The sequence below is a fragment of the Ranitomeya imitator genome, chromosome 4, assembly GCF_032444005.1.
Source record: "Ranitomeya imitator isolate aRanImi1 chromosome 4, aRanImi1.pri, whole genome shotgun sequence".
Classification (NCBI taxonomy): domain Eukaryota; kingdom Metazoa; phylum Chordata; class Amphibia; order Anura; family Dendrobatidae; genus Ranitomeya; species Ranitomeya imitator.
The window spans coordinates 236,120,718-236,133,172 of record NC_091285.1 but is presented as its reverse complement, the minus strand read 5'-3'; the positions used below and the strand labels follow the sequence as shown (position 1 = coordinate 236,133,172).

General features: G+C 44.5%; 1 protein-coding gene across 1 annotated transcript in view; it reads left to right on the top strand.

The window, feature by feature from the left end:
• The window catches only part of PPM1H (protein phosphatase, Mg2+/Mn2+ dependent 1H), a 298,038-nt gene that overhangs the window by 252,894 nt on the left and 32,689 nt on the right, over nt 1-12,455 (top strand). Inside the window, exon 8 of the mRNA XM_069764438.1 lies at nt 988-1,095. Within this exon, the coding sequence (XP_069620539.1) occupies nt 988-1,095 (108 nt within the window). The remainder of the gene's footprint in view (nt 1-987; nt 1,096-12,455) is intronic.

Below are 12,455 nucleotides of genomic sequence, written 5' to 3'. Positions count from 1 at the left end.
CTTGGGCCGTGCTTCATCAATGGCGATTTTTCTTGCTTGTCTTGATGAGGAGTCAACCACGCCTGTTCATGAATCTGAAACGTCTGATAATTGATGTGCGCCTCCATGCACAATGCCTGAATCTTACTCCAGTTGGGGACTAGAGTGAGATTTCTGTTGTAGGTAATGCCACAGCTTGTCATGAATTAAACTAGCTGTGATGTTCCGCTCCCTTGGCTGTCCCGCCTCAGCTCCACCCATTGTGGCAGACCTTGGAGAAACTGGAGTGTAATCGCACAAAATTTTTGCACAAATCAAGAGGCGCCACAAAATTTAGCTACTTTTCAAAGCTATTTATACCCGAATTTGGCCAAGTTGATTTGATGAATCGGGGGCTTAATCATTTACAGGGAGAGTGTCTCCAGGAGCGTAATCTGAGCACCGAGTAATAATCACAAAGCTGGCAGATTTGCAAGTTTTACGTCTTTTGGAAATGCCTATGGGGTCAAAATAGTTAGGACACCTTTAGATAAATACCCCAAATGGGGTAATTTTGCAGGGCTTCTGCTGTTTTGGCACCATATGTGATCTGCAAACTATTCCAGGAAATAATTCTTCACTTCTGAGCCCCCCTTCCCTTCTGAATAGAGATTTTTGGAACGATAGAGTAGGATTCAGTTCCACTTTGCATATCGCTGGCAATCATTTGCTGGCAGCACCATCTGAATGTGACTGTTAAAGCAAGTGACTGGCTACAGCTGTCATTTGTGGAAAGTTAGAAAATCAACAATGGGGAACACTAAAAAAGGGACTCCGGGAGCAGTGAGATAGTTGCCAAGTGAGTATGCACACAGCGCACTGTTTTTTTCATATTAATGTTTTATGGCACGGATGTTTTACGTTAAAAACGTTAGCTCATTGATTTTGTATTCTTGTTAAGGGTTTAAAATATATATACCTGCAAGTCATTCTATTACATGCATCATAAATAATTTTTTTTTAATGCAGGCCCGTGTAATGGCGACAATTGGTGTCACCAGAGGACTTGGTGACCATGATTTGAAAGTACACGATTCAAATATTTATATTAAACCATTTTTGTCTTCAATTCCTGAGGTAAGCGCAAATTACCAGTAAATGATATCGAAGATGAGGAAAGGCAAATGAGGGTCTTCACCCCAAATATTTTATGTTGTTTATGTAATGTACAGTATATATAAACCAAAATCACAGTACTATTTGTAATGTGTGGTGCCAGAGGAAGATTCCTAAACTCTGCAAACTTTGGAGGTAGAACCTCTGCACATACTATGAGATTTACATTTCATGTTGTCATTTAACCCCTTCATGACCTTGGGATTTTTCGTTTTTCCGTGTTCGTTTTTCACTCCCCTCCTTCCCAGAGCCATAACTTTTTTATTTTTCAATATGGCCATGTGAGGGCTTATTTTTTGCGGGACGAGTTGTACTTTTGAACGACATCATTGCTTTTAGCATGTCGTGTACTAGAAAACGGGAAAAAAATTCCAAGTGCGGTGAAATTGCAAAAAAAGTGCAATCCCACACTTGTTTTTTGTTTGGCTTTTTTGCTAGGTTCACTAAATGCAAAAACTGACCTGACATGATTCTCCAGGTCATTACGAGTTCATAGACAACTAACATGTCTAGGTTATTTTTTATGTAAGTGGTGAAAAAAAATTCCAAACTTTGCTAAAAAAAAGAAATTGCGCCATTTTCCGATACTCGTAGTGTCTCCATTTTTCGTGATCTGGGGTCGTTTGAGGGCTTATTTTTTGCGTGCCGAGATGACGTTTTTAATTATAGCATTTTGGTGCAGATACGTTCTTTTGATCGCCCGTTATTGCATTTTAATGCAATGTCGCGGCGACCTAAAAACGTAATTCTGGCGTTTCGAATTTTTTTCTCGCTACGCCATTTAGTGATCAGGTTAATGCTTTTTTTTAATTGATAGATCGGGCGATTCTGAGCACGGCGATACCAAATATGTGTAGATTTGATTTTTTTTTTTATTGATTTATTTTGATTGGGGCGAAAGGGGGGTGATTTAAACTTTTATATATTTTTTTTATTTTTTCCACATTTTTTTTACCTTTTTTTTTTTTTACTTTTGCCATGCTTCAATAGCCTCCATGGGAGGCTAGAAGCAGGCACAACGCGATCGCCCCTGCTACATAGCAGCGATCTGCTGATCGCTGCTATGTAGCAGAAATGGAGATGTGCTGTGAGCGCCGACCACAGGGTGGCGCTCACAGCCACCGGTGATCAGTAACCATAGAGGTCTCTAGGACCTCTATGGTTACCATCCTGACGCATCGCCGACCCCCGATCATGTGACGGGGTCGGCGATGACGTCATTTCCGGCCGCCCGGCCGGAAGCGGTAGTTAAATGCCGCTGTCTGCATTTGACAGCGGCATTTAACTAGTTAATAGGTGCGGGCAGATCGCGATTCTGCCCGCGCTTTTACGGGCACATGTCAGCTGTTCAAAACAGCTGACATGTCCCGGCTTTGATGCGGCCTCACCGCGGAGCCCTGCATCAAAGCGGGGCTTCTGACCTCGGACGTACTATCCCGTCCGAGGTCAGAAAGAGGTTAAATTTCTGTTAGGAGCATCAAATTTAGGCTATGTGCACACGTCCGGAATTGCCACGAAAATTTCCGCTGCAATTCCGGACCTCCCTGCTGCGGGAAATACGCATACGGAATTGGCATGCGTATTCCCGCTAAACACTAGCGTTTTGTAAGCGTTAGGTTTATGTAGACAGCGCTGGCTCTGGGAAAGCCACCACTGTAGGTCAACATAGCCACATCAAGGGTGCACTGAGCACCCTCATTTACATATTACACGAACGCTCTTTTTGAGGAAATATAGGAACAGATTTAGAAACGATGACAATTTTACCATTGCTCCATCTTCTCATAGACTATGGGGTGAGTTTGAAGTGTAAATTTCAGGTGATACTGCTTTTAATAAGCCAGACCTGCCTGGAATTTTTAATGACCTTGTTTTTAGACTTTACACGAAATAAGTGTGAAGTTTTATTCTGAGCGCTCAACTAATGCATCACAATGAAAGACCTCACCAGGATGCTGGTCAATCGGTAAAGTTTGACGCAATGCGGCAGTTGCAATCTAAAATAAGTGCACCTGTCGTAAGCAGACCATGCCATTCACAATGGTTTTGTAGGGCTTTTTCCGCTTGTGCATCAAAATTATTAAAAATGAATATGTCTAAAGTGATAATTTTTTTTATGTATTTTTCATTCCTCAGTGCCATGTAGGATCTCTTTCACGTCTGAATAAGCAAGGACCTTAGAATTACTTTTGGGTTCCACTTATAAGCCATTAAAGGGGTATTCCCATTTCCAAGATCCTATCCGAATGTTTTAGGTTTAATAATAATAATAATAATAATATTAGCAAATACTTGAAATTAATATCACTTACCCCATGTGCAGGGCATATCAGTAGCTTGGGTATCCATGGTTATGACTAGACATGAGCGGATATCGTCTGCTTCTTCCTTAGTTAGGCTCGTGAACAGAGCTTACCAAATAGCTGCATCAGTAACCTGGATACCCGGATCGCTAGCGATAATCAGGTGTTTGGTGCCACAGCAGCATGTGTCACAGCTGTGTGACAGTCACAACAAAAAGGATCTCCATGCATGTGGTGTGACAGTGAAACAGCCGCGACACATGCCGCTGCGGCGCCGGACATCTGAGTGACGGGAGCGATCCGGGTTCCCACTGCAGCTATTCGGTAAGTGCTAATAGCAAACCGAATAAGGAGGGAGCCGACAATATCCGCTCATGTCTAGTTATACCTACTAAGAGGGTGACAGCTAGCTGTTAGTGGCCATACTACATTTATAATTGGAGGTATTTGCTAATTGTGTGACTGCCTTTTTGGTACATTTTTAATGCATTTTTGTTAAGCAAACTTTAGCTGCGTTTTACAGTACCAGCTATGTCTGAGATATCAGAATTCTCATGCACACGGTTTTTTGTTTTTTTTTTGTCTTCAATAATTTGTGCAAAACCTTGGGTTTTGCAGAATAGAGCGTGTCACTTCTTTCAGCCTTTTTTCAGCGTATTTCACCCATTGAAAGTACTAGGTAGTGAAAAAAATGTTGAAAAAATGCAGGTATCAGGTATTACTGCATTTTTGGTGCCAAAACCTGATGAAATAGAATCAGACATTTTTTTTTGCCACTAAACTTTATCAGCTTGACAAAAACGGAGCAAAACCTGTTTGTTTGCAGCAAGCTTGTTACTTGCCTGCTGAAAAAAAAGTACCAAAAACGCAACGTGTGAACTTAGCCTCAGTAGTCATAATCTTGGATACCTAAGCTACTGTGCTGCCCTGCATATGGGGTAAGTGACATTATCGGAACTGTACTGCATTTCTAATTGCAGGTATTTGCTAATTTTTTTATTACACCTACTACTTATTGGGATAGGTTCTTGGAGATGAAAACACCCATTTCAGCGTTGTACATATAGTAATGTACACTGGCATATTATTCATTTCACCAACAAATTAGACTATCCTGTATGAGATGCCCATGTAACCGTCTTGAAAGATCAAGTTAATAGTGGGAGCTTTATTAGCCTAAGCTTATAGACATCCAAAATAAATTGTAGGCATTCTAAAGATAAGACGAAGGTAAAGAAATTACATAACAAACTATAAAACACGAAAGGCAGGTTGTACATAGCTGCTTATACTCTGAGATATTAACCGTAGTATCCAACCATATCCGTAGCGTAGTTAACGAGAATTTGCCCAGGGCCCCGTGCTCTGAGGGGCCCACACAGAGCTATGCCATGATTAACTATATCGACGTGCAAAGCACACAATGTAGTTAAGCTCTTAAGTAGTGCAGAGAGACATGGTCTCCCTTTCATACCGTTAGAGATGAGCGACTTTGTTCGTGTCATGGCTTATTCGGCAAGCTATAGCACTTACCGAAGAAGCTGCAGGGGGAACCCGGCTTCCTGGATCGCTCTGGCTGATTAGCTGATTGGTGCCGCAGCTGAATGTGTCGTGGCTATGTGACCGTCACATCACATGCATGGAGATCCTGTATATTGGGCTCTCCATGCATGTGTCGTAACTGTCACACAGCCGTGGAGCCAAACTGCTCTCCGTTTTGTCGGTCACTTTAAGCCTTTCGTCTACAAAACAGCAGAGGCACCTACGTATATAGAGGACATCAGTCAGAGATTTGGTGCTGTATCCTCATCGCACTGTGTGCATGCACAGGACGTCAGAGTCCTGGCACTATGACAACATCACATTGGTCCGCCTTGTGGACTTGTCAGGGTTTTGGATTAGGTGAGTATATTGATTTGGTTTTTTTTTGTTAAACTTTTGCTGTGACTGTGCGGGCATCATATAGTTTAGGGGACCCTTATAATGTTGGCAGGGTGCCCTTACACATTTTAGGGGCTACTATACATGGTGCAGATTACTGTGGGGGTCCCTCATATAGTGGGGGCCTTAAACAGTGTGGGGGCTAATGTGGGGGGCCCTCATATAATGTGGAGGACTTATACAATGTTGGGCCCTCATACAGTGATGGGGATAATGTGGGGGCCATTATATAGCTTGTATATCGTGTGGACTTTCATGCATTGTGACATTTTTCATATAAAGTGTAGGAGCCATTACATGATATGGGTACTGTGGGGGGACCTCATACAATGTAGGGGCCCACACAAAGTGTGGTGTGGAGACCATGGTGGAGGTCCCTCAGACAGTGTGGACCCATCATACTGTGTATAGTTGGAGCAGTGGGCCCATCGCACTGTGTATAGGGGAGCAGTGGGACCATCGTACTGTGTATAGAGGAGCAGTGGGCCCATCGTACTGTGTATAGGGGAGCAGTGCGCCCATCATACTGTATAGGGGAGCAGTGGGCCCATCATACTGTGTATAGGGAAGCAGTGAGCTCATCATACTGTATATAGGGGAGCTGTGGGCCCATTATACTGTGCATAGGGGAGCAGTGGGCCCATTATACTGTGCATAGGGGAGCTGTGGGCCCTTTATACTGTGCATAGCGGAGCTGTGGGCCCATTATACTGTGTATAAGGGAGCTGTGGGCCCATTATACTGTGCATAGGGGAGCTGTGGGCCCATTATACTGTGCATAGGTGAACTGTGGGCCCATTGTACTGTGTATAGGGGACCTGCAAGCCCATCATACTGCGTATAAGGGAGCTGTAGGGGCATTATACTGTGTATAAGGTTTAATGAGGATCCATCATTCTGTGTGTAGGGGAGCTGTACATGGGGGTGTTCATTTTAATTTGCAAGTGCACAGTGGTGGCCATTATTGTGAATGATTTACATCTGTTAGCCAGCTTGATTACATGTGGGGATTCCCTAGCAACCAGGCATCCCCCACATGTACTTATGCTGGCTAACCGATGTAAATCATTCAGCTGCGGCACAGAAAACTAAATCTCTGAGCACTAAAAAATACTTGGAGGACCCCCGAGCATGCTCAAGAAATCTCGAGTAACGAGTACATTCGCTCATGATTAATAATTAACAATCGTTGACGATTATCTTGCATTGGAAATGACCCTTAACAGTGGCTGCATCGGTAATATAGGTTAGAGGATAAGTAGGTTAAAGAGAGTTTGTCAGCACAGATTGACTGTACAAACCTTGTACTTGCGCTCGGTCCACCCTTGGCGTGGCCAAACATGTAAGTTCACCTTCCCACCTGCTTGTTTTTCATCTATTTCTGAACTTGTCTAACTCAGTAGCTGCCAATCAAAGCAGAGGGTGGGGGAAGATGAGAGGGAAAACAAGCAGGTGGGAAGACATACTTGCGTTTTTGGCCACGCCATCATGCACTGAGCCGCCTGTACTTGGTTTAAACAGTAATATTGTGCTCACAAACTCCCTCCCTTTAAGTTGATTAATTAGGGCAGTGTATAACGGAAGAAAAAAACAAAACAAATTTCCCTGTATTGTAATTGGGAGCGCTGCTACTGTTGGTTCTTTGCCTCACCCGATCACTTTGTGTGACCCTACCCTATAAACGAGTGATGACTATAAAACTGAACATTTTCTTTACAAGGAAACCGGTGAAATGTATTAATTATCTCAAGGAAATTGAAAACTGACCCCATCAGTAATGAAAAAAACAAACACATTTTGTCTGTCTGAAAACCCTTGGGAAAAAATAAACTCCTATCATCGGGGAAATGATAACATCAGTTTCTTATTATTTACATGTAAGATGTAGGAAGTGAACATTCTCAGAATACGCTTTAGGATGTTTGTGTTTGAAGTTAGAGATGGTTGATCCCACCTGGAAAAATACTGAAAGCCGCATTCACTGTGCAGATGGAGCACAGACACGACATGGGAATTGAGAAACAAAAGGTATTGAAAGGCAGGAGACCTTAGAAAGGAGAATAAAAGGAAAGACGATCTGCTTGCAATCAAATCACTAAGTTCCTGTATCTGTTTTGTGGTCGACATATCACTTAAATAGACCCGAAATTTAGCCTTAATTGTTCTTGTGTTCTATAATTCTTCTACAAATTGCATGAACATTCTTCAATCAAGGTAAACTACTAGATACAATAAGCCACAATTACTTTGTACCCAACCATAATTGTGCCCTATGGGAACACTGTTATCAGAGCCTGTGGAAAGCCGGAGTGCTTTTCAGGATAGTATATTCCCTTTTCTTTACATTTGTAATCACAAGTGTAAAGGTCTTCTACCTCCTAAGTTCTGCCTAATAAGAAAACAAAATAAATTGAGCATATACCCTATAGTAAGTGAATGGTAATAGTACATGTAAATAACCTAAGGTACTTGATTATCATCATTTTGATCAAAACAGCGCAAAAGTAATCCCACCACGACAAGGTATCACGACGTTCCTGTCTCTATAGTATTAAAGCCTTACCATGTGTCAACTGACCTCAATGCGCATAAGGGCAGAGCAGGACAGGAGCCCGATTTAGTTCAGACACCTGTCCATAGGAAGCTAAATATATACATACCTAGCTCAGGAGGGGCAAAGTACAAAAAATTAATGCAAAACCAAAGAAATGAGCTGGAGCATGAGTTGGTATACGTTCACACTGTGGCCATTTCACAGACAAAAGCCAAGAAGAAAACAAAATGAGCATACACCCCTGTAGTAAGTAAATAGCAGTAATACATGTAAATGACCTACGGTACTTACCGTAGTTATCACTATTTTAATCAACAAAAAAGCCATCCTACTGCGACAAGGTAAATCTTTCTTTATATTTTTAATCATAAGGAGGAAGACTATACTGTTGAGTAGTATCCAAATATGTTTGAAGGCTCTTTATGGAAAAAATAATAAGGCAAGAAAGTTAATTTCTCCTTCGCCTCATTGGGGGACACAGCCTGTGGGTGTATGCTGCTGCCAATAGGAGGCTGACACTAAGTGATACAAAAAAAGTGATCTCCTCCCCTGCAGTATACACCCTCCTGCTGGCTCTCAGCTCCTCCCCTGCAGTATACACCCTCCTGTTGGCTCTCGGCTCCTCCCCTGCAGTATACGCCCTCCTGCCGGCTCTCAGCTCCTCCCCTGCAGTATACACCCTCCTGCCGGCTCTCAGCTCCTCCCCTGCAGTATACACCCTCCTGCCGGCTCTCAGCTCCTCCCCTGCAGTATACACCCTCCTGCCGGCTCTCAGCTCCTCCCCTGCAGTATACACCCTCCTGCCGGCTCTCGGCTCCTCCCCTGCAGTATACACCCTCCTGCCGGCTCTCAGCTCCTCCCCTGCAGTATACACCCTCCTGCCGGCTCTCAGCTCCTCCCCTGCAGTATACACCCTCCTGCCGGCTCTCAGCTCCTCCCCTGCAGTATACACCCTCCTGTTGGCTCTCGGCTCCTCCCCTGCAGTATACATCCTCCTGCTGGCTCTCAGCTCCTTCCCTGCAGTATACACCCTCCTGCCGGCTCTCAGCTCCTCCCCTGCAGTATACATCCTCCTGCTCGCTCTCAGCTCCTCCCCTGCAGTATACAGTCATGGCCAAAAGTATTCACACCCCTGCAATTCTGTCAGATAATACTCAGTTTCTTCCTGAAAATGATCGCAAACACAAAAAATCTTTGATATTATTATCTTCATTTAATTTGTCTTAAATGAAAAAACACAAAAGAGAATGAAGCAAAAAGCAAAACATTGATCATTTCACACAAAACTCCAAAAATGGGCCAGACAAAAGTATTGGCACCCTCAGCCTAATACTTGGTTGCACAACCTTTAGCCAAAATAACTGCGACCAACCGCTTCCGGTAACCATCAATGAGTTTCTTACAATGCTCTGCTGGAATTTTAGACCATTCTTCTTTGGCAAACTGCTCCAGGTCCCTGATATTTGAAGGGTGCCTTCACCAAACAGCCATTTTTAGATCTCTCCACAGGTGTTCTATGGAATTCAGGTCTGGACTCATTGCTGGCCACCTTAGAAGCCTCCAGTGCTTTCTCTCAAACCATTTTCTAGTGCTTTTTGAAGTGTCTTTTGGGTCATTGTCCTGCTGAAAGACCCATGACTCTGAGGGAGACCCTGCTTTCTCACAATGGGCACTGCATTATGCTGAAACATTTGTTGGTAGTCTTCAGACTTCATAATGGCATGCACACGGTCAAGCAGTCCAGTGCCAGAGGCAGCAAAGCAACCCCAAAACATCAGGGAACCTCTGCCATGTTTGACTGTAGGGACCGTGTTCTTTTCTTTGAATGCCTCTTTTTTTCTCCTGTAAACTCTATGTTGATGCCTTTGCCCAAATAGCTCTACTTTTGTCTCATCTGACCAGAGAACATTCTTCCAAAACGTTTTAGGCTTTTTCAGGTAAGTTTTGGCAAACTCCAGCCTGGCTTTTTTATGTCTCTGGGTAAGAAGTGTGGTCTTCCTGGTTCTCCTACCATACAGTCCCTTTTCATTCAGACGCCGACGGATAGTACGGGTTGACACTGTTGTACCCTCGGACTGCAGGGCAGCTTGAACTTGTTTGGATGTTAGTCGAGGTTCTTTATCCAACATCCGCACAATCTTGCGTTGAAATCTCTTGTCAATTTTTCTTTTCCGTCCACATCTAGGGAGGTTAGCCACAGTGCCATGGGCTTTACACTTCTTGATGACACTGCGCACGGTAGACACAGGAACATTCAGGTCTTTGGAGATGGACTTGTAGCCTTGAGATTGCTCATGCTTCCTCACAATTTGGTTTCTCAAGTCCTCAGACAGTTCTTTGGTCTTCTTTCTTTTCTCCATGCTCAATGTGGTACACACAAGGACACAGGACAGAGGTTGAGTCAACTTTAATCCATGTCAACTGGCTGCAAGTATGATTTAGTTATTGCCAACACCTGTTAGGTGCCACAGGTAAGTTATAGGTGCTGTTAATTATACAAATTAGAGAAGCATCACATGATTTTTCAAAGGGTGCCAATACCTTTGTCCACCCCCTTTTTATGTTTGGTGTGGAATTATATCCAATTTGGCTTTAGGACAATTCTTTTTGTGTTTTTTTCATTTAAGACAAATTAAATGAAGATAATAATACCAAATAATTTGTGTTTGCAATCATTTTCAGGAAGAAACTGAGTATTATCTTACAGAATTGCAGGGGTGTGAATACTTTTGGCCATGACTGTACATCCTCCTGCTGGCTCTCAGCTCCTCCCCTGCAGTATACACCCTCCTGCTGGCTCTCAGCTAACCAGTTCTTGCTTAGTGTCTGTAGGAGGCACATGGGTCTGTTTCAGACCCCAACGTTTTTATTTTATTTAATTTTCTGTAAATTTTTATTTTTTAATTAACGGAGTGAAGGGGGCGACGGTTCCTTTCAAGGTTCCGATCTCCCCCGAACCATCAACAGGCGAGCACGGCGAGTATACCTCCCCGTACCCTCTCCTGCGACGTGGGAAGCCATGCCTGAGCTCACTTTCATGGTCCCGATCTCCCCACACCAGCAGCAGGCGACCACATGGAGTGTCGCCTCCATGTATCCTCTCCTGGAGCCAGGCCTAATGCCGGACAACTGGCCCTGTCCACCCGGACTGAACTCCGTGGCTGTACAGAGGCCCCTCTCTATGGCGTCCCAGCAGCCCCCACTGTCCCACCACTGTGAAAGCGGATGGAACAAGGAGGCGGACGGTTCCTCTCCACCTCCCTAACAAACGGATGATGGATTGAGACTTATCCCTGCACAGTCCACGCTGCACAGAACAGCGCTGAAACCCACATCCGCGGCGGCTCCATGCCGGGACGCGCACCGATGGTGAGTGGATCCATCTTGATAGGGATATCCACATGCTGACAGGCAGCCTCAGCCACTTCCCTGTGGCCCACCTCTCTGAGGTAACGCTCTGGATGGCTGCAAAAATTTAGTCCCCGGCTTCAGCCGATTTGTAGGCCGCATCCTGGAAGTCTTTCCTGGAACGACCCACTGGTGACGTCCGCCGGCTACAGAAATTTAGGCCCCGGCTTAGGACTATTCAACATCGTGTCTGTGGCTCCGCCCCCCAAATTGGCGCTTCTTGCTCTCTGCGAGATTTTATCAACTCTGCAGCTCCCGGTGGCCATCTTGGTCCACCCGGCCAGCTCACACTGGGGTGACAGTATTTTTGCATTAAAGGGGCACATCGACTCTACATCAGTACCCGGGTAAGGAAGGACCTGGTCTTAAAGGCACATGACCAGTATTTCCTGGTCTTAAAAGCACATGACCAGTATTCCCTGGTCTTAAAGACATATGGCCAGTATTCCCAGTCTTAAAGGCGCATGACCAGTATTCCCAGTCTTAAAGGCGCATGACCAGTATTCCCTGGTCTTAAAGGCGCATGACCAGTATTCCCTGGTCTTAAAGGCGCATGACCAGTATTCCCTGGTCTTAAAGGCGCATGACCAGTATTCCCTGGTCTTAAAGGCGCATGACCAGTATTCCCTGGTCTTAAAGGTGCACGACCAGTATTCTCTGGTCTTAAAGGTGCATGACCAGTATTCTCTGGTCTTAAAGGTGCATGACCAGTATTCTCTGGTCTTAAAGGCGCATGACCAGTATTCCCTGGTCTTAAAGGTGCACGACCAGTATTCTCTGGTCTTAAAGGTGCATGACCAGTATTCCCTGGTCTTAAAGGCGCTTGATCAGTCCGAGGAGCCCTCTGCCGCCGACCCCAGCTTTATCCTCTAGTTCCCCTCAGTGGACTTCTTCACTGACCAATCCATGGTTCTCTGACCAAGAGATTGAATCCCTCTGTGTACCCTCTGTGTTTGGAGTGCTCGCAGGACCAATATACGTGGTCCCTATCCTACATGGGATCCGTCGGCTACCAGGGGCCGCAAGTATTCTAGAAACGTGCAGGCGTCTAGAAACATACAGGCATCTAGAAAACAGAAGTTTTTCATTTCCTGCTCCCTCACCAATGATTTGAT